We start from the raw sequence: 25,491 nt of genomic DNA on the forward strand, positions 1-25,491 counted from the left end.
GCCCCACAGCTCCGTGGGTCCCACACCGGCTCTGCCCCACATCCCTGCCCCACAGCATCTCTGCCCCCCAGCTCCATGGGTCCCACGGTGGCTCTGCCCCGCACCCTGCCCCACATTTCTGCCCATGGCTCCGCCCCACGGCTCCGCCCCACGGCTCCATGGGCCCCGCAGTGGCTCTGCCCCACATCTCTGCGCCAGGGCAGCCCTGCCCCATATCTCTGCCCCACAGCATCTCTGCCCCACAGCTCTGTGGTCCCACACCGGCCCTGCCCCACATCTCTGCCCCACACTGGCCCTGCCCCACAGCGCTGTGGGTCCCACAGTGGCTCTGCCCCACTCCAGCTTTGCCCCATGGCAGCCCTGCCCCACACCCTGCCCCACTTCCCCGCCCCACAGCATCTCTGCCCCACGGCTCCGTGGGCCCCACGGTGGCCCTGACCCACGTTTCTGCCCCACGTTTCTGCCCCACGGCTCCGTGGGTCCCGCAGTGGCTCTGCCCCACATCTCTGCCCCACATCCCTGCCCCACAGCATCTCTGCCCCACGGCTCCGTGGGTCCCGCGGTGGCCCTGCCCCACATCTCTGCCCCATGGCGGCCCTGCCCCACGGCTCCGTGGGTCCCGTCCCGGCCCTGCCCCACATCCCGCCCCACATCCCGCCCCCCAATAAACCCCGTGACCCCTCGGGGGTGGCGCCATTTTCCCGCCAGGACTCGGTTTCCCGCCATCCCCCGCGCGCGCGAAGGGGGCGGGGGAGGGAGAAGGAGGAAGCGGAAGGGGCGGGCTCGCGGCGGTGACGTCACTTCCGCCCCCGGCTGCCGAAGGCCCCGCACAAACGCCGCCGCGTGCGAGTGAGGTGGGGGGGGATGTGGGGCGGGATCTGTGGGGCTGGGGGGGGAAAAGTGGGGCTGGGGAGGATCTGTGGGGCTGGGGGGGAGGTGTGGGGCCCAGGGAGGTGTGGGGCAGGGGAAGTGTGGGGCTTGGGGGGCGGGGGAGGCGTGTCCGTGGGTCCCGGGAGGGATCTGTGGGGCCGGGGAGGGATCTATGGGGCCGGGGAGGGATCTATGGGGCCGGAGAGAGGTGTGGGTCCCAGGGGGGATGTGTGGGGTGGGATCTGTGGGTCCCAGGGAGCTGTGGGGCTTGGGGGGGGGGGGGGGGCGTGTCCGTGGGTCCCGGGAGGGATCTGTGGGGCCGGGGAGGGATCTGTGGGGCCGGGGAGAGGTGTGGGTCCCAGAGGGGATGTGTGGGGCTGAGGGAGGAAATAGGGGGCCGCGAGCGTGTTTGTGGGTCTCGGGGTGGGGCGGGGAAATGTGGGGCTGGGGGGGGTCTATGGGGCTGGGGGGGGGATATCTGTGGGGTGGGATCTGTGGGGCTGGGGATGATCTGTGGGGCGGGGGGAGGAGGTGTGGGGCCGAGGGAGCTGGGGGGGGGGGGGGAAATGTGGGGCGTGGGGGGGTAAAATGTGGGGCTGGGGTTGAATCTGTGGGGCTGGGGGGGATCTATGGGGCGGGAGGAGGAGCTGTGGGGCAGGATCTGTGGGGCTGGGGGGGGGGGAAATGTGGGGCCTGGGGATCTGTGGGGCGGGATAAATGTGGGGTTGGGGGGGGGGTGTCTGTGGGTCCCGGGGAGGGGGGGAATATGTGGGGGGGGGGGGAGTGTGGGGCCCAGGGAGCTGCTGGGGGGGGATCTGTGGGGCTGGGGCGTGGGGGGCAGAGCCCTGTTATGGGGCAGAGTTGTTTGATGGGGCAGTGCTATGGGGCAGAGTTACCCCAGAGAGGTAAGATGTGTGGGGCAGAGCTCGTCGAGGACAGAGAGATGTGGGGCAGGAGCCTGTCTGGAAGCAGTTCTATGGGGCACAGCTGCGCCGTGGGGCTGAAACCCCCGCTATGGGGCAGAGGTTGTTAAGAGAGGAGATATATGGGGCAGCAGCGTGGTTAAGAGTAGTTCTATGGGGTAAAGCTGCGCCGTGGGGCTGAAACCTCACTACGGGGCAGAGCTATGGGGCAGAGCTCATCAAGAATGGAGATATGTGGGGCAGGAGCTTGTCTGAGAGCAGTTCTGTGGGGCCCAGCTGTGCCGTGGGGCTGGAACTCTGCTATGGGGCAGCGCTGTGGGGCAGCGCTGTGGGGCAGAGCTCATCGAGGATGGAGATATGTGGGGCAGGAGCTTGTCTAAGAGTAGTTCTATGGGGCCCAGCTGTGCCGGGGGGCTGAAACTCCCACTATGGGGCAGTGCTATGGGGCAGAGCTCATAGAGGATGGAGATATGTGGGGCAGGAGCTTGTCTGAGAGTGATTCTGTGGGGCACAGCTGCACTGTGGGGTGAAACCCCCACTATGGGGCAGCGCTATGGGGCAGAGCTCATCGAGGAGGGAGATATGTGGGGCAGGAACGTGTCTAAGAGTAGTTCTATGGGGCAAAGCTGCGCCAGGAGGCTGAAACCCCCGCTATGGGGCAGTGTTATGGGGTGGAGCTATGGGGCAGAGGTTGTTAAGAGCAGAGATATGTGGGGTAGAACCGTGGTTAAGAGTAGTTCTATGGGGCAAAGCCGCGCTGTGGGGCTGAAACCCGCACTATGGGGTAGTGCTATGGGGCAGAGCTCATAGGGGATGGAGATATGTGGGGCAGGAACGTGTCTAAGAGTAGTTCTATGGGGTAAGGCTGTGCCGTGGGGCTGAAACCCCCACTATGGGGCAGCGCTATGGGGCAGAGCTCATAGAGGATGGAGATATGTGGGGCAGGAACGTGTCTAAGAGTAGTTCTGTGGGGCAAACCTGTGCTGTGGGGCTGAAACCCCCACTATGGGGCGGTGCTATGGGGCAGAGCCCATCGAGGACAGAGATTTATGGGGCAGGAGCGTGTCTGAGAGCGGTTCTATGGGGCACAGCTGTGCCGTGGGGCTGAAACCCCCGCTATGGGGCAGAGCTGTGGGGCAGCGCTATGGGGCAGAGCTTATCGAGGATGGAGATATGTGGGGCAGGAACACGTCTAAGAGTAGTTCTATGGGGCAAAGCTGCGCCGTGGGGCTGAAACCCCCATTATGGGGCAGCGCTATGGGGCAGAGCCCGTCGAGGACAGGGATATGTGGGGCAGGAGCCTGTCTGAGAGTGGTTCTATGGGGCAAAGCTGCGCCGTGGGGCTGGAACCCCCGCTATGGGGTGGCGCTATGGGGCAGAGCCTGTCGAGGACAGGGATATGTGGGGCAGGAGCCTGTCTGAGAGTGGTTCTATGGGGCAAAGCTGCGCCGTGGGGCTGAAACCCCCGCTATGGGGCGGCGCTATGGGGCAGAGCCTGTCGAGGACAGGGATATGTGGGGCAGGAGCCTGTCTGAGAGCGGTTCTATGGGGCACAGCTGGGGCAGTGCCGGGGGGGGGGGGGGAGGCCGCGCCGTGGGTCTGACGCCCCATTCCCCCCCCCCCCACCTGCCCCACAGCTCTGCCCCACGGCGCCGCCATGTCCCGCTTCTTCACCACCGGCTCCGACAGCGAGTCCGAATCCTCCGTCTCGGGGGACGAGCTGGTGGCCAAACCCCCGGGGGGCAACTACGGCAAGTACGACGACGTGGGGCTGGCCGGCTCCGGGAGGGACTTGGGGGGCGGGACGGCGCCGTGGGGCCGCCCCATAGATTCTCCGCCCCCCCGTTTTTCAGACCCCTTTTGCTGAGCGAGGACGAGGAGGACACCAAGCGCGTGGTGCGGAGCGCGAAGGACAAGAGGTAGGAGGGGGGGGATTGAGGGGGGGGGTTTGGCCGCTTGTGGGTCCGCCCCACACCTCCCCCCTGCCCCACAGATTCGAGGAATTGAACAATTTGATCAAAACCATCCGCAACGCCATGAAAATCCGGGACGTCACCAAGTGCCTGGAGGAATTCGAGCTCCTGGGCAAAGCCTTCGGCAAAGCCAAGAGCATCGTGGACAAGGAGGGCGTCCCCCGCTTCTACGTCCGCATCCTGGCCGACCTGGAGGATTACCTCAACGAGGTGTGGGGCAGGCCGTGGGGCAGGCTGTGGGGCGGGAGGTGGGGCAGGGGGGGGCGGGGAGGGGGGTTTTGGGGCGGGAAAAGGGGGAAAAAGGGGGCGAAACGGGGCAGAAAATGGGGTGGAATGGGGTGTAGAGGAGGGAGGTGTGGGGCGGGATGTGGGGCGCAGAAGGGAGATGTGGGGCAGGGTGTGGGGTAGGACCTGGGGGGGTGTGGGGCAGGATTTGGGGCAGAAAAGGGGGCAGAATGGGGTGGAATGGGGCAGAAGATGGGGTACAGAGGAGGATGTGGGGTAGTCAACAGGTGGGATGTGGGGCAGGATGTGGGGCACAGAAGGGGGATGTGGGGCACAGAAGAGGGATGTGGGGCAGGGTGTGGGGCAGGGGGCGGGGGGGGCGGGGAGGGGGGGTTTGGGGCGGGAAAAGGGGGGAAAAGGGGGTGAAATGGGGCAGAAAATGGGGTGGAATGGGGCGTAGAGGAGGGAGGTGTGGGGCGGGATGTGGGGCGCAGAAGGGAGATGTGGGGCAGGGTGTGGGGCAGGGGGCGGGAGGGGCCGGGGGGGGGTTTGGGCGGAAAAAGGGGGCGAAACGGGGCAGAAAATGGGTCAGAATGGGGTGGAAAATGGGGCGTACAGGAGTGCGATGTGGGGCACAGAAGGGAGATGTGGGGCAGGGTGTGGGACACGATATGGGGCAGGATTGGGGTCAGAACAGGACAAAATACAGGGTACAGAGAAGGATTTGAAGCACTAAATGGGTGGGATGTGGGTCAGGGAAGGGGGCCGTGGGTCGGGCCGTGGGGCAGGGTGTGGGGCAGCCGTGGGGCAGGATGTGGGGCACAATATGGGGCAGGATTTGGGTGAAAACGGGGTGGAACCTGGGGCCCAGCAGAGCGTTTTGGGCACAGAGGTGTGGGATGTGGGTCAGGGAAGGGGGCCGTGGGTTGGGCCGTGGGTCGGGCCGTGGGTCGAGCTGTGGGTCGAGCTGTGGGTCCATCTGTGGGGCAGCCATGGGGCCGTTATGGGGCAGGATGTGGGGCGCAGTGGGGCAGGATTGGGGTCAGAAGAGGGCAAAATAGGGGGCACAGGGAAGGATTTTGGGCACCAAATGTGCGGGATGTGGGTCAGGGAAGGGGGCTGTGGGTCGGGCCGTGGGGCAGGGTGTGGGGCAGCCGTGGGGCAGGGTGTGGGGCACAATATGGGGCAGGATTTGGGTGAAAACGGGGCAAAACCTGGGGCGCAGCAGAGCGTTTTGGGCACAAAGGTGCGGGATGTGGGTCAGGGAAGGGGGCCGTGGGTCGGGCCGTGGGTCAGGCCGTGGGTCCATCTGTGGGGCAGCCGTGGGGCCGTTATGGGGCAGGGTGTGGGGCGCAGTGGGGCAGGATTGGGGTCAGAAGAGGGCAAAATAGGGGGCACGGGGAAGGATTTTGGGCACCAAATGTGTGCGATGTGGGTCAGGGAAGGGGGCCGTGGGGCGGGCCGTGGGTCGGGCCGTGGGGCGGGCCGTGGGGCGGCCGTGGGGCGGCCGTGGGGCAGCCGTGGGTCGGTGCCCCCCAGCTGTGGGAGGACAAGGAGGGGAAGAAGAAGATGAACAAGAACAACGCCAAAGCGCTCAGCACCCTGCGGCAGAAGATCCGCAAGTACAACCGCGACTTCGAGCCCCACATCGCCAGCTACAAACAGGTCTGTGGGGCAGGGTGTGGGGCAGGGGGTGGGGCGGGATGGGGGGCGGGATGTGGGGCAGGGGGTGGGGCGGGATGGGGGGCAGAACGGGGCAGAATGTGGGGCGCGGGGGGGCGGGACGTTGGGTGGGGTGTGGGGTGCGAGAGAGGGATGTGGGGCAGGAGATGGGGCACAGCGGGGTGGGATGTGGGGCAGGATGTGGGGCAGGAGATGGGGCACGGTGGGGTGGGATGTGGGGCAGGTTGTGGGGCCAGATGTGGGGCGGGACAGGGCAGAACGTGGGGCGCAGGGGGGCGGGATGTCGGGGGGGATTTGGGACACCACAGGGGTGGGATGTGGGGCGGGGAAGGGGGACGTGGGGCGGGATGTGGGGCACAGTAGGGCAGGATGTGGGGCAGGAGGTAGGGTGGGATGTGGGGCAGGAGATGGGGCGGGGTGTGGGGCGGGATGTGGGGCAGAACGGGGCACAATGTGGGGCGCAGGGGGGCGGGATGTTGGGTGGGGTGTGGGGTGCGAGAGAGGGATGTGGGGCAGGAGATGGGGCACAGCGGGGTGGGATGTGGGGCAGGATGTGGGGCAGGAGATGGGGCACGGTGGGGTGGGATGTGGGGCAGGTTGTGGGGCCAGATGTGGGGCGGGACAGGGCAGAACGTGGGGCGCAGGGGGGCGGGATGTCGGGGGGGATTTGGGACACCACAGGGGTGGGATGTGGGGCAGGGAAGGGCGACGTGGGGCGGGGTGTGGGGCAGGGTGTAGGGCATAGTAGGGCAGGATGTGGGGCAGGAGATGGGGCAGGGTGTGGGGCGGGATGTGGGGCAGAACGGGGCAGAATGTGGGGCGCGGGGGGGCGGGACGTTGGGTGGGGCGTGGGGTGCGAGAGAGGGATGTGGGGCAGGAGATGGGGCATGGCGGGGTGGGATGTGGGGCAGGGGGTGGGGCGGGATGTGGGGCGGGATGGGGCAGAATGTGGGGCAGGAGATGGGGTGGGGCGTGGGGCGGGATGTGGGGCAGAACAGGGCACAACGTGGGGCACAGGAGGGTGGGACGTTGGGGATTTGGGGCACAAGAGGGGGATGTGGGGCGGGATATGGGGCAGGAGATGGGGCACGGTGGGGCGGGATGTGGGGCAGGTTGTGGGGCAGGTTGTGGGGCGGGACGGGGCAGAACGTGGGGCGCAGGGGGGCGGGATGTCGGGGGGGATTTGGGACACCACAGGGGTGGGATGTGGGGCGGGGAAGGGGGACGTGGGGCGGGGTGTGGGGCATAGTAGGGCAGGATGTGGGGCAGAAGGTAGGGTGGGATGTGGGGCAGGAGATGGGGCGGGGTGTGGGGCGGGATGTGGGGCAGAACGGGGCACAATGTGGGGCGCAGGGGGGCGGGACGTAGGGTGGGGTGTGGGGTGCGAGAGAGGGATGTGGGGCAGGAGATGGGGCACGGCGGGGTGGGATGTGGGGCGGGATGTGGGGCGGGATGTGGGGCAGGAGATGGGGCACGGTGGGGCGGGATGTGGGGCAGGTTGTGGGGCGGGATGGGGCAGAACGTGGGGCGCAGGGGGGCGGGATGTCGGGGGGGGGATTTGGGACACCACAGGGGTGGGATGTGGGGCGGGGAAGGGGGACGTGGGGCAGGGTGTGGGGCAGGGTGTGGGGCATAGTAGGGCAGGATGTGGGGCAGGAGATGGGGCGGGGTGTGGGGCGGGATGGGGGGCAGAACGGGGCAGAATGTGGGGCGCGGCGGGGGGCGGGACGTTGGGTGGGGTGTGGGGTGCAAGAGAGGGATGTGGGGCAGGAGATGGGGCACGGCGGGGCGGGAGGTGGGGCGGGATGTGGGGCAGGTTGTGGGGCAGGAGAGGGTAGAACATGGAGCACAGGGAGGTGGGACATTGGGTGGGATGTGGGGCACAAGAGAGACATGTGGGGCAGGGCATGGGGCACAGTGGGGCAGGGTGTGGGGCGGGATGTGGGGCGGGATAGGGTGGGATGTGGGGCACAGGGGGGCAGAGAGACGTAGTTATGGGGCTGGGGAAGGCGATTGTGGGTGTCAGAGAGGTAGTTGTGGGGCAGTTACAGGGATTTGGGGGAACTTGTGGGGCACTTGTGGGTCAGGTGAGGCACTTGTGGGGCTGGGGATGTAGTTGTGGGGCTGGGGGGGATACTTAGGGGGCTGGGGGGCCAGTTGTGGGGCTGGTGGAGGTAGTTATGGGGCTGGAGAAGGCGACCGTGGCTCTGGTGGAGGGAGTTGTGGGGCAGCTCCGTGGCTTTGGGGGCCACTTGTGGGGCTGGGGGGCCACTTATGGGGCTGGGGGGCCAGTTGTAGGTCTGGAAGGCGTAGTTATGGGGCTGGAGAAGGCGACTGTGGGTCTGAGGGAGGGAGTTGTGGGGCAGTTATGAGGCTTTGGGGGAACTTATGGGGCACTTGTGGGTCAGGTGAGGCACTTGTGGGTCAGGTGGGTCACTTGTGGGGCTGGGGAGGCACTTGTGGGTCTGGTGGAGGTAGTTATGGGGCTGGAGAAGGCGATTGTGGCTCTGAGGGAGGGAGTTGTGGGGCAGCTCCGTGGCTTTGGGGGGCACTTGTGGGTCAGGCAAGGCACTTGTGGGGCTGGGGAGGTAGTTGTGGGGCTGGGGGGATACTTATGGGGCTGGGGAGGCACTTGTGGGTCTGGTGGAGGTAGTTATGGGGCTGGAGAAGGCGGTTGTGGCTCTGAGGGAGGGAGTTGTGGGGCAGCTCCGCGGCTTCGGGGGGGGGCCGCTTGTGGGGCAGCCGGGCCGCTTGTGGGGCAGCCCTTTCCCCCCACACCCCCCCCCCCGCCCCCCAACCTCCCCCTGCCCCACGGCAGAACCCGGAGCAGTCGGACGAGGACGAGGAGAAGAAAAGCCGCGACTCCGAAGGTGAAACCCCGGGGGCCGGACGCCCTCCGTGGGGCAGAGCTCCGTGGGGCGGGGGCTCTATGGGGCAGAGCTCTATGGGGCAGGACGAGACCCCCTTTTTTTTGTCTCCCCTCCTGCCCCACGGCAGCGTCCGGCTCTTCCTCGTCGGGGGAGGAGGAGGACGATGGCGGCGTCGGCGCCTTCTTGAAGAAGAAAGATGGGGGCGGCGAGAGGAGCCGCTACGCCAAGGTGTGGGGCTGGGAGGGGAGGTGTGGGGCGGGAGGGGGGGGGAAGGGATGTGGGGCCCGCCCCCTAAGTGACCGTTTTCTTTGGGGGGGGGGGTTGTAGGGCGAGGAGGAGGAGGGGGGAGGGGGAGGAAGAGGAGGACGACTCGGAGGAGGAGGAAGATTGGGGCTCGTCCGACTCCGACACCGACTCCGAGACGGACGAAGACGACGGGAAATTCACCTCCCTGGCCTCCAAGTTCCTCAAAAAGTCAGTCTGTGCCCCATAAGTGTGGGGGCTGGGGGGTGGGGAGGGGGTCGCCCGACCCGCCGCTTGTGGGGCTGCCCCACAGGGACGAGGAAAATTGAGGAAAATTCGCCCCCTTGGCCTCTAAGTTGCTCAAAAAGTCGGCGTGTGCCCCATAAGTGTGGGGCTGGGGGCTGGGGGATGGGGGGGGGTCACCTGACCCACCGCTTGTGGGGCTGCCCCACAGGGACGAGAAAAATTCGCCCCCTCGGCCTCCAAGTTCCTCAAAAAGTCAGTGTGTGCCCATAAGTGTGGGGCAGAGGGATGGGGGGGTGTCTGCCCCACCGCTTATGGGGCTGCCCCACAGGGACGAGGACAGTTCGCCCTCCTTGGTCTCTAAGTTGCTCAAAAAGTCAGCGTGTGCCCCATAAGTGTGGGGCTGGGGGGGGTGGGGGGGGATGGGGGGTCGTCTGCCCCACCACTTATGGGGCTGCCCCACAGGGACGAAGACGATTCACCCCCTCGGCCTCCAAATTCCTCCAAAAAGTTGGCGTTTGCCCCATAAGTGTGGGGCTGGGGGGGGCTGGAGGGTATGTTGTCCGTTTGCCCCACCACTTATGGGGCTGCCCCACAGGGACAAGGATGATTCACCCCCTCGGCCTCCAAGTTCATTGAAAAGTCGGTGTTTGCCCCATAAGTGTGGGGCTGGGGGGGCTGGGGGGGTCTCTGCCCCACCACTTGTGGGGCTGCCCCACAGGGACGAGGACAATTCGCCCCCTCGGCCTCCAAATTCCTCAAAAAAGTCAGTGTTTGCCCCATAAGTGTGGGGCTGGGGGGTGTGGGGGGACGCGGGGGGGGTCGCCCGACCCACCACTTATGGGGCTGCCCCACAGGGACGAGAAAAATTCGCCCCCTCGGCCTCCAAGTTCCTCAAAAAGTCAGTCTGTGCCCCATAAGTGTGGGGCTGGGGGGGATGGGGGGGTGTCTGCCCCACCACTTATGGGGCTGCCCCACAGGGACAAAGACGATTCACCCCCTCGGCCTCCAAGTTCTTCAGTGTTCGCCCCATAAGTGTGGGGCAGGGGGATGGGGGGTCGTCTGCCCCACCGCTTATGGGGCTGCCCCACAGGGACGAGGACGATTCGCCCCCTCGGCCTCCAAATTCCTCCAAAAACTCGGCGTTTTCCCCCTAAGTGTGGGGCCGGGGGGGGGCCGGGGGGGGCCGGGGGGAGGCGTCCACCCCCCCCCCCCCCCCCCTTACTTATGGGTCTGCCCCACAGGGAGGAGGACAAGAAAGGGGGCGAGCGGCGGCGGGAGGAGAAGGCCAAGAAGAAGCACGACCGCAAGAGCCGCCGCTACGAGGAGGAGGAGGAGGAGAACGATGGCGGCGGCGAGTGGGAGAAGGTCAAGGGGGGCGTCCCCCTGGTCAAGGTATGGGGCTGAGGGCGTGGGGCGGACGCCTCGCTATGGGGCAGCGCCCCCTAAGTGCCCCCCCCCCGTAGGAGAAGCCCAAGATGTTCGCCAAGGGGACGGAGATCACCCCGGCCGTGGTGGTGAAGAAGCTCAACGAGATCCTGCAGGCGCGGGGCAAGAAGGGGACGGATCGGTAGGTGGGGGGCGGACGGACGCCGTGGGGCGGAGGCGATGTGGGGCAGGGGCCGGACCCACGGCTCTGGGGTGTCCCCCCCCATAGGGCGGCCCAGATCGAGCTGCTGCAGCTGCTGGTGGCCATCGCCAACGAGAACGGGCTGGGGGTGGCCCTGGAGGTGAAGATCAAGTTCAACATCATCGCGTCCCTCTACGACTACAACCCCAACCTGGCCACCTACATGAAGGTGTGGGGCGGGGGGGGGGGAATGTGTGGGGCGGGGATCTATGGGGCTGAGAGGGATCTATGGGGCTGGGGGCGACCCTGGAGGTGAAGATGGAGCTCAGCCCCGTCGCGTTCCTCTCCGTTTTCAACCTAAAATGGCGACTTATGCAGATGTGTGGGGCAGGATGTGGGTCATAAGGAGCTATGGGTCCAGGATCTATGGGGCAGACAGATCTATGGGGCTGAGAGGGGTCTGTGGGGCTGGGAGTGGCCTGGAGGTGAAGATGGAGCTCAACTCTGTTGCATTCCTCTCCGTTTTCAACCCAAAATGGCCACTTCTGTGGATGTGTGGGGCAGGATGTGGGTTGGAAGGAGCTATGGGGCCGGGATCTATGGGGCAGACAGATCTATGGGGCTGAGAGGGATCTATGGGGCTCAGGGTGACCCTGGAGGTGAAGATGGAGCTCAGCCCCATCGCGTTCCTCTCTGTTTTCAACCCAAAATGGCGACTTCTGTGGATGTGTAGGGCAGGATGTGGGTCAGAAGGAGCTATGGGGCCGGGATCTATGGGGCAGACAGATCTATGGGGCTGAGAGGGGTCTGTGGGGCTGGGGGTGACCCTGGAGGTGAAGATGGAGCTCAGCCCCATCGCGTTCCTCTCCGTTTTCAACCCAAAATGGCCACTTCTGTGGATGTGTGGGGCGGGATGTGGGTCATAAGGAGCTATGGGGCAGACAGATCTATGGGGCAGACAGATCTATGGGGCTGAGAGGGATCTGTGGGGCTGGGGGTGGCCTTGAGGGTGAAGATGGAGCTCAACCCTGTCACGTTCCTCTCTGTTTTCAACCCAAAATGGCCACTTCTGTGGATGTGTGGGGCAGGATGTGGGTTGGAAGGAGCTATGGGGCAGACAGATCTATGGGGCTGAGAGGGATCTATGGGGCTCAGGGTGACCCTGGAGGTGAAGATGGAGCTCAGCCCCGTCGCGTTCCTCTCCATTTTCAACCCAAAACAGCGACTTATGCAGATGTGTGGGGCGGGATGTGGGTTGGAAGGAGCTATGGGGCTGGGATCTATGGGTCTGAGGGGGATCTGTGGGTCTGGGGGGGATCTATGGGGCTGGGGGTGGCCTTGAGGGTGAAGACGGAGCTCAACCCTATAGCGTTCCTCTCCAATTCCAAACCCAAATGTGGGTGTGTGGGGCGGGATGTGGGTCGGAAGCATCTCTGGGGCTGGGATCTATGGGGCAGGCAGATCTATGGGGCTGGGGGGGATCTGTGGGGCTGGGGGTGACCCTGGAGGTGAAGCTGGAGCCCAACCCCGTCGTGTTCCTCTCCGATTCCAACCCCAAACGTGGATGTGTGGGGCAGGACGTGGGTCGGAAGGATCTGTGGGGCTGGGATCTATGGGGCAGACAGACCTATGGGGCTGGGAGGGATCTATGGGGCTGGGGGTGGCCTTGAGGGTGAAGCTGGAGCCCAACCCCGCCGTGTTCCTCTCCGATTCCGACCCCAAACGCGGATGTGCGGGGCGGGGATCTATGGGGCAGGCAGATCTATGGGGCTGGGGGGGATCTATGGGGCTGGGGGTGACCCTGGAGGTGACGACGGAGCTCCCCTCACCCCCCTGCCCCCCCCCCCCACCCCCTGGACTGTGGGCGCCCCCCCCCCCCCCCCCCAGCCCCCGTTCCCCGGGGGAGGCGTGTGGGGGCGGGCGGCGCCGTGGGGCGCGCCGTGGGGCTGAGGGCCGCCCGCCCCCCAGGCGGAGATGTGGCAGAAGTGCCTGGGCTGCATCGAGGAGCTGCTGGACGTGCTCTTCGCCCACCCCGAGATCTTCATCGGGGAGAACATCCTGGAGGAGTCCGAGAACCTGGCCAACCCCGAGCAGGTGTGGGGCGGCCGTGGGGCAGCCGTGGGGCGGGCGGGGGGGGGGCTGTGGGGCTGGGGAGGGGAGTTGTGGGGCTCACGGGGGGAGTTGTGGGGCTCAGGGGGGGAGTTGTGGGGCTGGAGGGGGAATTACGGGGTTGGGGAGGGGGACTTGTGGGGCTGGAGAAGGTACTTGTGGGGCTGGAGGGGGGAGTTGTGGGTCCTGGGAGGGGGAGTTGTGGGGCTCATGGGGGGAGTTGTGGGGCTGGAGGGAGGAATTGTGGGTCTTAGAAGGTACTTGTGGGGCTGGAGGGGGGAGTTGTGGGTCCTGGGAGGGAGTTGTGGGGCTCACGGGGGGAGTTGTGGGGCTGGAGGGGGAATTACGGGGTTGGGGAGGGGGAGTTGTGGGGCTGGAGAAGGTACTTGTGGGGCTGGGAAGGAGTTGTGGGGCTCGCGGGGGGAGTTGTGGGGCTGGAGAAGGTACTTGTGGGGCTGGGAAGGAGTTGTGGGGCTGGGAAGGAGTTGTGGGGCTGGAGGGGGGAGTTGTGGGGCTGGGGATGGGAGTTGTGGGGCTGGGGAGGAGTTATGGGGCTCATGGGGGGAGTTGTGGGGCTGGAGGAAGGTACTTGTGGGGCTGGAGGGGGGAGTTGTGGGTCCTGGGAGGGAGTTGTGGGGCTCATGGGGGGAGTTGTGGGGCTGGAGGGAGGAATTGTGGGTCTTGGAAGGTACTTGTGGGGCTGGAGGGGGGAGTTGTGGGTCCTGGGAGGGAGTTGTGGGGCTGGAGGGGGAATTACGGGGTTGGGGAGGGGGACTTGTGGGGCTGGAGAAGGTACTTGTGGGGCTGGAGAAGGTACTTGTGGGGCTGGAGGGGGGAGTTGTGGGTCCTGGGAGGGGGAGTTGTGGGGCTCATGGGGGGAGTTGTGGGGCTGGAGAAGGTACTTGTGGGGCTGGAGAAGGTACTTGTGGGGCTGGAGGGGGGAGTTGTGGGTCCTGGGAGGGAGTTGTGGGGCTCACGGGGGAGTTGTGGGGCTGGAGGGGGAATTACGGGGTTGGGGAGGGGGAGTTGTGGGGCTGGAGAAGGTACTTGTGGGGCTGGGAAGGAGTTGTGGGGCTCGCGGGGGGAGTTGTGGGGCTGGAGAAGGTACTTGTGGGGCTGGGAAGGAGTTGTGGGGCTGGGAAGGAGTTGTGGGGCTGGAGGGGGGAGTTGTGGGGCTGGGGATGGGAGTTGTGGGGCTGGGGAGGAGTTATGGGGCTCATGGGGGGAGTTGTGGGGCTGGAGGAAGGTACTTGTGGGGCTGGAGGGGGGAGTTGTGGGTCCTGGGAGGGAGTTGTGGGGCTCATGGGGGGAGTTGTGGGGCTGGAGGGAGGAATTGTGGGTCTTGGAAGGTACTTGTGGGGCTGGAGGGGGGAGTTGTGGGTCCTGGGAGGGAGTTGTGGGGCTGGAGGGGAATTACGGGGTTGGGGAGGGGAGTTGTGGGGCTGGAGAAGGTACTTGTGGGGCTGGGGAGGGAGTTGTGGGGCTGGGAAGGAGTTATGGGGCTCATGGGGGGAGTTGTGGGGCTGGAGGGGGCAGTTGTGGGTCCGCCGTGGGTCCGCTATGGGTCTGGGCCAACGACTTGTGGGTCAGATGTGGGTCTGGAGCAGCTACTTATGGGTCTGGAAGAGCAGTTTGAAGGTTCTTATGGCCGTGTAGAAGCACTTTGGGGGTGGAGACCTGACTTGTGGGGCTGCAGAACCCCTTGTGGGTCCGCTGTGGGCCTGCTATGGGTCTGCCCCCCAACTTGTGGGTCCGCTGTGGGTCAGTTGTGGGTCTGGAGAAACTACTTATGGGTCTGGAAGAGCAGTTTGGAGGTTCTTGTGGCCTTGAAGAACCACTTCTGGGGTTGAGACTCAACTTGTGGGGCTGCAGAACCACTTGCGGCTCCGCCGTGGGTCCCGCCCCCCAACTTGTGGGTCCGCTGTGAGTCAGTTGTGGGTCTGGAGGAGCTACTTATGGGTCTGGAAGAGCAGTTTGGATGTCCTTATGGCCGTGTAGAAGCACTTTGGGGGTTGAGACTCAACTTGTGGGGCTGCAGAACCCCTTGTGGCTCCACTATGGGTCCGCCCCCCAACTTGTGGGTCTGCTGTGGGTCAGTTGTGGGTCTGGGGAACCTACTTATGGGTCTGGAAGAGCAGTTTGGAGGTTCTTACGGCCGTGTAGAACCACTTGTGGGGGTGGAGACTCGACTTGTGGGGCTGCAGAACCGCTTGCGGCTCCGCCGTGGGTCCCGCCCCCCAACTTGTGGGTCCGCTGTGGGTCAGTTGTGGGTCTGGGGAACCTACTTATGGGTCTGGAAGAGCAGTTTGAAGGTTCTTACGGCCGCGTAGAAGCACTTTGAGGGTTGAGACTCAACTTGTGGGTCTGAAGAACCGCTTGTGGCTCCGCCGTGGGTCCTGCCCCCCAACTTGTGGGTGCGCTGTGGGTCAGTTGTGGGTCTGGAGGAGCTACTTATGGGTCTGGAAGAGCAGTTTGGAGGTTCTTACGGATGCGTAGAAGCACTTTGAGGGTTGAGACTCAACTTGTGGGGCTGGAGAACCCCTTGCGGCTCCGCCGTGGGTCCCGCCCCCCAACTTGTGGGTCCCTCCCCCCCCAGCCCTACCGCGTGCGGGGCTGCATCCTGACGCTGGTGGAGCGCATGGACGAGGAGTTCACCAAGATCATGCAAAACACCGACCCCCACTCCCAAGGTGAGGGGCCGCGGGAGGGTGGGGGCAGGATCCGCCCGCCGTGGGGCAGGGAGCGGGTGCCTGACCCCCAAGTGGCGCCGTCCGCCCCCCAGAGTACGTGGAGCACCTGAAGGACGAGGGGCGGGTGTGCGCCATCATCGCCCGCCTCCAGCGGTACCTGCAGGAGAAGGGGACGACGGAGGAGCTCTGCCGCGTCTACCTGCGCCGCGTCCTCCACACCTACTACAAGTTCGACTACGGGGCCCGGCGCCGTGGGGCGGGCGACCCCCAAGCGTGGGGCGGCGCTGAGGAAGAAGAAGGAGAAGAAGAAGAAGATTCCGCCGCCCTCATGGAGCGTCTCTGCAAGTTCGTCTACGCCAAGGACCGCACCGACCGCATCCGCACCTGCGCCATCCTCTGCCACATCTACCACCACGCGCTGCACAGCCGCTGGTACGCCGCCCGCGACCTCATGCTCATGTCCCACCTGCAGGACAACATCCAGCACGCCGACCCCCCCGTCCAGGTCAGCGCCGGGGGGCGGGGGGGGGCCGCTATGGGGCGGGCAGACCCCATAGCGCAAGCGTAGGCCTCGGTACGGCGGGTGTTGGGTTGGTTACGGGCGTCTCTGTAGGGTTTCTCATGGGTTCCTCATGGGTTCCTCCTGGATTCCATCGTCTTTCTGCCCCATAAGTCGCCCCACAAGTGGTCCCGAACTCTCTATGGGGCAGGCAGACCCCATAGCACAAGCGTACGCCTCGGTACGGCGGGTGTTGGGTCGGTTACGGGCGTCTCTGTAGGGTTTCTCATGGGTTCCTCATGGGTTCCTCCTGGATTCCATCGTCTTTCTGCCCCATAAGTCGCCCCACAAGTGGTCCCGAACTCTCTATGGGGCGGGCAGACCCCATAGCACCAGCATATGTGTCTCTATGGTGGGTGTTGCGTTGGTTACAGGCATCTCAGTAGGGTTCTTCATGGGTTCCTCATGGGTTCCTCCTGGATTCCATCGTCTTTCTGCCCCATAAGTCGCCCCACAAGTGGTCCCGAACTCACTATGGGGCAGGCAGACCCCATAGCGCAAGCGTAGGCCTCGGTACGGCGGGTGTTGGGTCGGTTACGGGCGTCTCTGTAGGGTTTCTCATGGGTTCCTCATGGGTTCCTCCTGGATTCCATCGTCTTTCTGCCCCATAAGTTGCCCCACAAGTGGTCCCGAACTCTCTATGGGGCGGGCAGACCCCATAGCACCAGCATATGTGTCTCTATGGTGGGTGTTGGGTTGGTTACAGGCATCTCAGTAGGGTTCTTCATGGGTTCCTCATGGGTTCCTCCTGGATTCTATCATTTTTCTGCCCCATAAGTTGCCCCACAAGTGGTCCCGAACTCTCTATGGGGTGGGCAGACCCCATAGCACGAGCGTACACCTCTGTACGGCGGGTGTTGGGTCGGTTATGGGCATCTCAGTAGGGTTCCTCATGGGTTCCTCCTGGGTTCCTCCTGGATTCTATCATTTTTCTGCCCCATAAGTTGCCCCACAAGTGGTCCCGAACTCTCTATGGGGCGGGCAGACCCCATAGCACGAGCGTACGCCTCGGTACGGCGGGTGTTGGGTCAGTTATGGGCATCTCAGTAGGGTTCCTCCTGGGTTCCTCCTGGGTTCCTCCTGGATTCCATCGTCTTTCTGCCCCATAAGTTGCCCCACAAGTGGCCCCGAACTCTCTATGGGGCGGGCTTCTGTGCTTTGCCCACTGACTCTTCCAGTGGCATCTCCGTGGGGTTCCTGGTGGATTCCTCGGGGGTTCTGACATCTCTCTGCCCCCCAAGTCGCCCCCCAAGTCCCTCTGACCCCTCTCCCCACTTCCTCCGGCTCCTGGTCCCTCACCGCCTCCAGGGGGTTCCTCGTCCGCCCCCCAAGTCCTCCATCATCGTCTCCAGAAGGTTCCTTACGGGCTTCCACCACCATCTCCAGGGGGTTCCTCTCCTGCCCCACATCTCCCTGCCCCCCAAGTCCTCTCCCACCATCTCCAGAGGGTTCCACCACCATCTCTATGAGTTCTGTGTTGGTTCCTCTGGAGTTCCTCAACTCCTCCTGTCTCACCTTCTCCATGACGTGAGTTATGGGGTTCCACCATGGTCTTCAGAAGGTTCCTCCTCAGCCCCACATCTCCCTGCCCCCCAAGTCCTTCCCCACCATCTTCAGAAGGTTCCTCATGGGTTCCACCACCATCTCTATGAGGTTCCTCGTGGGTTCCTCAGTTCCTTCTCCCTCACCTCCTCCATAACGTGGTTTATGGGGTTCCACCATGGTCTCCAGAAGGTTCCTCCTCAGCCCCACACCCCTCTGCCCCCCAAGTCCTCTCCCGCCATCTCCAGAGGGTTCCACCACCATCTCTTTGAGGTTTGTTGTTGGTTTCTCTGGAGTTCCTCAGTTCCTTCTGCCTCGGCACCTCCAATAACGTGATTTATGGGGTTCCACCACCATCTCCAGGGGGTTCCTCTCCTGCCCCACATCTCCCTGCCCCCCAAGTTCTTCCCCACCATCTTGAAAAGGTTCCTCATGGGTTCCTCATGGGCTGCTCTGGAGTTCCTCAGTTCCTTCTCCCTCACTGGCTCCATAACGTGGTTTATGGGGTTCCACCACGGTCTCCAGAAGGTTCCTCCTCAGCCCCACACCCCTCTGCCCCCCAAGTCCTCTCCCGCCATCTCCAGAGGGTTCCACCACCATCTCTTTGAGGTTCCTCGTGGGTTCCTCTGGAGTTCCTCAGTTCCTTCTCCCTCAGCACCTCCGATGACGTGAGTTATGGGGTTCCACCATGGTCTCCAGAAGGTTCCTGGCGGGTTCCTCACCTCTCTGCCCCACGTCTCCGCCCCACAGATCCTCTACAACCGCACCATGGTCCAACTGGGCATCTGCGCTTTCCGCGAGGGTTTGATCAAAGACGCCCACAACGCCCTCTTGGACATCCAGAGCTCGGGGCGGGCCAAGGAGCTGCTGGGTCAAGGTCTTCTCCTCCGGAGCCTTCAGGAACGGAACCCGGAGCAGGAGAAGGTGGAGAAGCGGCGCCAGGTGCCCTTCCACATGCACGTCAACCTGGAGCTGCTGGAGTGCGTCTACCTGGTGGCCGCCATGTTGTTGGAGATCCCCTACATGGCCGCCCACGAGTTCGACGCCCGGCGCCGCATGATCAGCAAACAGTTCCACCACCAGCTGCGCGTGGGGGAGAGACAACCCCTCCTGGGTGCGCGAGATGTGGGGCAGGACCCACACGTGTCCCCCCCCACCCCACCCCACCCCATCTCCTCCCCATAGATCCCAGCCCCCTAAGTGTCTTCTTCCCCAGGGCCACCCGAGTCCATGCGGGAGCACGTGGTGGCGGCCTCCAAGGCCATGAAGATGGGGGACTGGCGCAGCTGCCACCGCTACGTGGTCAACGAGAAGATGAACGGGAAGGTCTGGGACCTCTTCCCCGAGGCCGACAAGGTCCGCGCCATGTTGGTCAGGTGGGTGCCCCGGGGGGGCAGATGGGGGGCAGATGGGGGGCAGATGGGGGGCTCCGTCTTCTGGCCTCCACCACCGTGGGGTCTCCTCCATCTCCTGGTTTCCACCGTGGGGCCTCCTCCGTCTTCTGGTCTCCACCTTGGGGTTTCCATCTTGGAGCTTCCTCCATCTTGGAGCTTCCTCCATCTTGGGGCCTCCTCCATCTTCTGGTCTCCATCTTGGGGTCTCCATCTTCTGGTCTCCATCTTGGGGTCTCCTCCATCTTGGGGCCTCCATCTCCTGGTCTCCACCTTGGGGTCTCTACCTTGGGGTCTCCATCTTGGAGCTCCCTCCACCTTGGGGCCTCCTCCATCTTCTGGTCTCCATCTTGGAGCTCCCTCCACCTTGGGGCCTCCCCCATCTTCTGGTCTCCATCTTCTGGTCTCCATCTTGGGGTCTCCATCTTGGGGCCTCCTCCATCTTGGGGCCTCCTCCATCTTCTGGTCTCCAGCTTGGGGTCTCCATCTTGGGGCCTCCTCCATCTTGGGGCCTCCTCCATCTTCTGGTCTCCAGCTTGGGGTCTCCATCTTGGGTTTGTCTCCATCTTGGGTTCTCCTCTATCTTGGGGCCTCCATCTCCTGGTCTCCATCTTGGGTTCTCCTCCCTCTTGGGGCCTCCATCTTCTGGCCTCCACCTTGGGGTCTCCATCTTGGAGCTTTCTCCACCCTGGGGCCTCCTCCATCTCCTGCTTTCCACCGTGGGGCCTCCTCCATTTTCTGGCCTCCAGCTTGGGGGTCTCCTCCACCTTGGGGCTTCCTCCATCTTGGGTTCTTCTCCATCTTGGGGCCTCCATCTGGGGTTCTCCTCCATCTTGGGGCCTCCTCCATCTTCTGGTCTCCATCTCGGGTTCTCCACCTTGGGGTCTCCATCTTGGAGCTCCCTCCATCTTGGGTTCTCCTCCATCTTCTGGTCTCCATCTTGGGTTCTGCATCTTGGGGCCTCCACCTTGGGTTCTCCTGCACCTTGGGTTCTCCTCCATCTTCTGGCCTCCATCTTGGGTTCTTTTCCGTCTTGGGGCCTCCATCTTCTGATCTCCATCTTGGGTTCTCCATCTTGAGGCCTCCTCCATCTGGGGTTGTCCTCCATCTTGGGGTCTCCATCTTGGGTTCTCCTCCATCTTGGGGCCTCCATCTCCTGGTCTCCACCTTGGAGCTTCCTCCACCTTGGGGCCTCCTCCATCTCCTGGTCTCCATCTCCTGTCTCCATCTTGGGTTCTCCTCCGTATTGGGGCCTCCTCCATCTCCTGGTGTCCATCTTGGGGCTTCCTCCATTTTGGTGTCTCCTCCATCTTCAGGCCTCCACCTTGGGGTCTCCAGCTTGGGGTCTCCCTCTTGGGTTCTCCATCTTGAGGCCTTCTCCATCTTGGGTTCTCCTCCATCTTGGGGGCCTCCACCTTCTGTTCTCCATCTTGGGTTCTCCTCCATCTTGGGTTCTCCTCCATCTTGGGTTCTCCTCCATCTTGGGTTCTCCATCTTGGGTTCTCCTCCATCTTGGGTTCTCCTCCATCTTGGGTTCTCCTCCATCTTGGGTTCTCCTCCATCTTGGGTTCTCCATCTTGGGTTCATCTCCATCTTGGGTTCACCTCCATCTTGGGGCCTCCTCCATCTTGGGGCCTCCTCCATCTTGGGTTCTCCTCCATCATCTTGGGTTCGCCTCCATCTTGGGTTCGCCTCCATCTTGGGTTCTCCATCTTGGGGCTTCCTCCATCTTGGGGCCTCCATCTCCTGGTCTCCACCTTGGGGTCTCCATCTTGGAGCTTCCTCCATCTTGGAGCTTCCTCCATCTTGGGGCCTCCTCCATCTTCTGGTCTCTATCTTGGAGCTTCCTCCACCGTGGGGCCTCCTCCATCTCCTGGTTTCCACCGTGGGGCCTCCTCCATTTTCTGGCCTCCATCTTGGGGTCTCCTCCATCTTGGGGCCTCCATCTTGGAGCTCCCTCCACCTTGGGGCCTCCTCCATCTTCTGGTCTCCATCTTGGGGCCTCCTCCATCTTCTGGTCTCCAGCTTGGGGTCTCCATCTTGGGTTTGTCTCCATCTTGGGTTCTCCTCTATCTTGGGGCCTCCATCTCCTGGTCTCCATCTTGGGTTCTCCTCCATCTTGGGTTCTCCTCCATCTTGGGGCCTCCATCTTGGGTTCTCCTCCATCTTGGGTTCTCCTCCATCTTGGGTTCGCCTCCATCTTGGGTTCGCCTCCATCTTGGGTTCTCCATCTTGGGTTCTCCTCCATCATCTTGGGTTCGCCTCCACCTTGGGTTCTCCATCTTGGGGCTTCCTCCATCTTGGGTTCTCCTCCATCTTGGGGGCCTCCACCTTCTGGTCTCCATCTTGGGTTCTCCGCGTTGGGTTCTCCACCTCGGCGCCTCCGCCTTGGCTTCTCCTCCACCTCGCCTCCTCCTCCTCCATCTCGTTCCCCGCGGCCGCCATCTTGCCGCCTGCCATCATCGCTCCCTCCCCCCTTCTCCCCCCCCCCGCAGGAAGATCCAGGAGGAGTCTCTCCGCACCTACCTCTTCACCTACAGCAGCGTCTACGACTCCATCAGGTGACGGGCGGGGCCGGGGCGGGGCAGAGGGGCGTGGTCCGCGTCCCCCCCCCCCCGCCTTTTTAACCCCGCCCCGTGCCCCGCCCCCCCAGCATGGAGATCCTGGCGGCCATGTTTGAGCTGGACCTGCCCACGGTGCACAGCATCATCAGCAAGATGATCATCAACGAGGAGCTGATGGTGCGTGTGGGGCAGGTGTGGGGCGGGCGTGGGGCGGGTGTGGGGCGGGCGTGGGGCTGACGGGGGGGCGTCACCGGCCGCAGGCGTCGCTGGACCAGCCCACGCAGACGGTGATGATGCACCGGACGGAGCCGACGGCGCAGCAGAACCTGGCGCTGCAGCTGGCGGAGAAACTGGGGAACCTGGTGGAGAACAACGAGCGCGTCTTCGACCACAAGCAGGGCTCCTACGGCGGCTACTTCCGAGGTCCCGCCCCACACCTTCCGCCCCACACCTTCCGCCCCACACCTCCCCGCCCCACACGTTCCCCGCCCCACACCTCCACCCGTTTCCCCACCGCCGCCACCGCCAACCATTTCCCACCCCCGTTCTCAGATGGTTCCTCACCCCCACACGTCCCCGCCCCACACATCCCCCGCCCCACACATCCCCCGCCCCACACATCCCCCACCCCACACATCCCCCACCCCACACATCCCCCACCCCACACATTCCCCACCCCACACATTCCACCCCACACATCCCCCGCCCCACACGTCCCCGCCCCACACGTCCCCGCCCCACACATTCCCCGCCCCACACGTTCCGCCCCACACCTTCCGCCCCACACCTCCTGCCCCACACCTCCCCGCCCCACACGTTCCCCGCCCCACACCTCCACCCATTTCCCCACCGCCGCCACCACCAACCCTTTCCCACCCCCGTTCTCAGATGGTTCCTCACCCCCACACGTCCCCACCCCACACGTTCCCCGCCCCACACGTCCCCTGCCCCACACGTCCCCTGCCCCACACGTCCCCGCCCCACACGTCCCCTGCCCCACACGTCCCCGCCCCACACGGTCCCCGCCCCACACGTTCCCGGCCCCACACGTCCCCGCCCCACACGTCCCCACCCCACACCTTCCGCCCCACACGTCCCCCGCCCCACACATTCCCCGCCCCACACATTCCCCGCCCCACACATCCCCACCCCACACGTTCCGCCCCACACCTCCACCCGTTTCCCCGCTGCCGCCGCCATTTCCCACCCCCGTTCTCAGATGGTTCCTCACCCCCACACCCTCCCCTCCTGCCCCACACGTTCCCCGCCCCACACCTTCTCATCCCACACGTCCCTGCCCCACACCTTCCCTGCCCCACACCTTCTCGTCCCACACCTTCTCGCCCCACATGTTCCCCGCCCCACACATCCCCACCCCACACCTTCCCGGCCCCACACCTTCCCGGCCCCACACCTTCTTGCCCCACACCTTCTCGCCCCACACATTCCCCGCCCCACACCTTCTCGTCCCACACCTTCCCCGCCCCACACCTTCCCCGCCCCACACATCCCTGCCCCACACGTCACCCTCAGCCCCACGGCTCCACCCATTCCCCACCCCCGTTCTCAGATGGTTCCCCACACACCCCCCCTCCTGCCCCACACATCCCCACATCCCCGCCCCACACATCATCCACGGCCCCACCGGTTCCCCCCCCCCCTCACACACACCCCCCCTCCTGCCCCACACATCCCCTGCCCCACATCTCCCACCCACCCCCTCCTGCCCCACACGCCTCCCCCACCTTCTGCCCCCACAGCTCCCCCGTTCCCCCCCCATTGCCCCACATCCCACCCCACACCCAGCCTCACTCCCTGCCCCACATCCCACCCCAAGCCCTGCCCCATAGCCAGCCCCACGTCCACTCTTCTGCCCCACATCCCCCCCCTTTCAGCCCCACAGCTCCCCTATTCTCCCCCCATCGCCACCCATTTGCCCCCTTCTGCCCCACAACCTGCCCCATAGCCAGCCCTGTATCCCCCCCACCTTCTGCCCCATAGCTCCTGTATTCCCCCCCATTGCCCCACACCCTGCCCCGTATCCCCCCCATTCCCTGCCCCACAGCCAGCCCCACATCTTACTTTCTGCCCCACAGCTCCCCCATTTGCCCCCCATTGCCCTACATCCTGCCCCACACCCAGCCCCACATCCCACCCCAAACCGTGCCCCACATCCCCCCACTCCCTGCCCCACAGCTCTGCCATTCCTCCACCCCCACCCCCGTTGCCCCACACCCTGCCCCACATCCCCCCGCCTCCTGCCCCGCATCTCCCCCATTCCCCCCCATTGCCCCACATCCCGCCCCACAGCCAGCCCCACATCTCCCCCCTTCTGCCCCATAGCTCCCCTGTTCCCCCCCCTTCTCACCCATTTCCCTCTCTCTGCCCCACACCCTGCCCCATAACCAACCTCACATCCCACCCCCCCACCCTTCTGCCCCATAGCTCCCCCCTTCCTGCCCCACACCCTGCCCCCTATCCCCCCCCCCCCCCCCCCCGTTCCCCCCCATTCTCGCCCTGCCCCACAGCCAGCCCCACAGCCGGGGCTCAGCGGGTGCCCCCCCCCCTTCCCTGCCCCACAGATCAGAAGGATGGCTACCGCAAGGGGGACGGGGGCTACCTGCGGCGCGGCGGCTACCGGCAGCAGGAGCGGGGGGGCAACTACTGAGACCCACGGCGGCCCTGCCCCACGGCGGCCCTGCCCCACGGCGACGCCACCGCCCCACGGACCCCCCGCCCCACGGCTCTCCTCCTCCTCCCCACCGTCCTCTGCCCCACAGCCCTTCTCCCCGTAGCTCTCTGCCCCACGGCGGCTCAGACCCACGCCGGCTCTGCCCCATAGCGGCTCTGCGCCACGGCGCTCTGCCCCACGGCGGCTCAGCCCCATGGCGCTCAGACCCACAGGGACTCTGCCCCACAGCAGCTTTGTGCCGTGGGGCTCTGCCCCATGGTGCTCAGACCCACAGGGCTCTGCCCCACGGCAGCTCTGCCCTATGGTGGCTCTGCCCCATGTCACTCAGACCCACACCATCTCTGCCCCATAGCGGCTCTGCGCCACGGCGCTCTGCCCCACGGCGGCTCAGCCCCATGGTTCTCTGCCCCATGGCACTCAGACCCACAGGGTCTCTGCCCCATAGCTGCTTTGTGCCGTGGGGCTCTGCCCCACAGCGGCTCTGCCCTATGGTGGCTCTGCCCCATGTCACTCAGACCCACACCATCTCTGCCCCATAGCAGCTTTGTGCCACGGCGCTCTGCCCCACGGCGGCTCAGCCCCATGGTGCTCTGCCCCACAGCGGCTCTGCCCCATGGGGGCTCTGCCCCACGGCACTCTGCCCCATAGCGGCTTTGTGCCATGGCGCTCAGCCCCACAGCAGCTCTGCCCCATGGGGGCTCTGCCCCACAGCGGCTCTGTGCCATGGTGCTCTGCCCCACAGCGGCTCTGCCCCACAGGGGCTCTGCCCCATGGCACTCTGCCCCATAGCGGCTTTGTGCCATGGTGCTCTGCCCCATGGCGGCTCTGCCCCATGGCACTCAGACCCACACCATCTCTGCCCCACAGCAGGTTTGTGCCGTGGCGCTCTGCCCCACAGCAGCTCGGCCCCACGGCGCTCTGCCCCATGGGGACCCTGCCCCACGGCACTCTGCCCCACAGCAGCTTTGTGCCTTGGCGCTCTGCCCCACGGTGGCTCTGCCCCACGGCGGCTCAGCCCCCTGGTTCTCTGCCCCACAGGGGCTCTGCCCCATGGCACTCTGCCCCACAGCGGCTTTGTGCCATGGTTCTCAGCCCCACAGCGGCTCTGCCCCACGGCACTCTGCCCCACAGCGGCTCTGCCCCATGGCACTCTGCCCCACAGCGGCTTTGTGCCATGGTTCTCAGCCCCACAGCGGCTCTGCCCCATGGCACTCTGCCCCACAGCGGCTCTGCCCCACGGCACTCTGCCCCACGGCGGCTCAGCCCCCTGGTTCTGTGCCCCACAGGGACTCTGCCCCACGGCGTCCTCCCCCTCCCCCCCGCCCTCCCCACCCCCAATAAAGC

The 25,491-nt window shown here is 65.0% G+C and overlaps 1 protein-coding gene across 1 annotated transcript; it reads left to right on the forward strand.

Annotated features, from left to right (window-relative positions):
* The first annotated feature begins 713 nt into the window (after positions 1–713).
* On the forward strand, positions 714–25,491 carry LOC128903857 (eukaryotic translation initiation factor 3 subunit C-like). The gene is made up of 20 exons (XM_054187753.1): positions 714–854; positions 3,431–3,548; positions 3,647–3,712; positions 3,787–3,976; positions 5,531–5,656; positions 8,493–8,544; positions 8,672–8,774; positions 8,887–9,018; positions 10,275–10,425; positions 10,497–10,600; positions 10,688–10,829; positions 12,569–12,694; positions 15,306–15,399; positions 15,492–15,904; positions 18,251–18,614; positions 18,717–18,876; positions 21,387–21,452; positions 21,545–21,632; positions 21,716–21,878; positions 24,038–25,491. Exons 2-20 carry the CDS (start codon positions 3,451–3,453, stop codon positions 24,121–24,123), a joined length of 2,724 nt encoding a protein of 907 aa, XP_054043728.1. The 5' UTR covers positions 714–854; positions 3,431–3,450; the 3' UTR covers positions 24,124–25,491.

Source organism: Rissa tridactyla, unplaced genomic scaffold (genome assembly GCF_028500815.1).
Source record: "Rissa tridactyla isolate bRisTri1 unplaced genomic scaffold, bRisTri1.patW.cur.20221130 scaffold_708, whole genome shotgun sequence".
Taxonomy (NCBI): Eukaryota; Metazoa; Chordata; class Aves; order Charadriiformes; family Laridae; genus Rissa; species Rissa tridactyla.

Coding starts and splice junctions, on each gene's coding strand:
- LOC128903857 (XM_054187753.1), top strand. CDS start 3,451: ATGTCCCGCTTCTTCACCACCGGCTCCGACAGCGAGTCCGAATCCTCC. Junction 5,657..8,492: donor ACATCGCCAGCTACAAACAG/GTCTGTGGGGCA, acceptor GCCCCACGGCAG/AACCCGGAGCAGTCGGACGA. Junction 21,633..21,715: donor TCATCAACGAGGAGCTGATG/GTGCGTGTGGGG, acceptor CACCGGCCGCAG/GCGTCGCTGGACCAGCCCAC.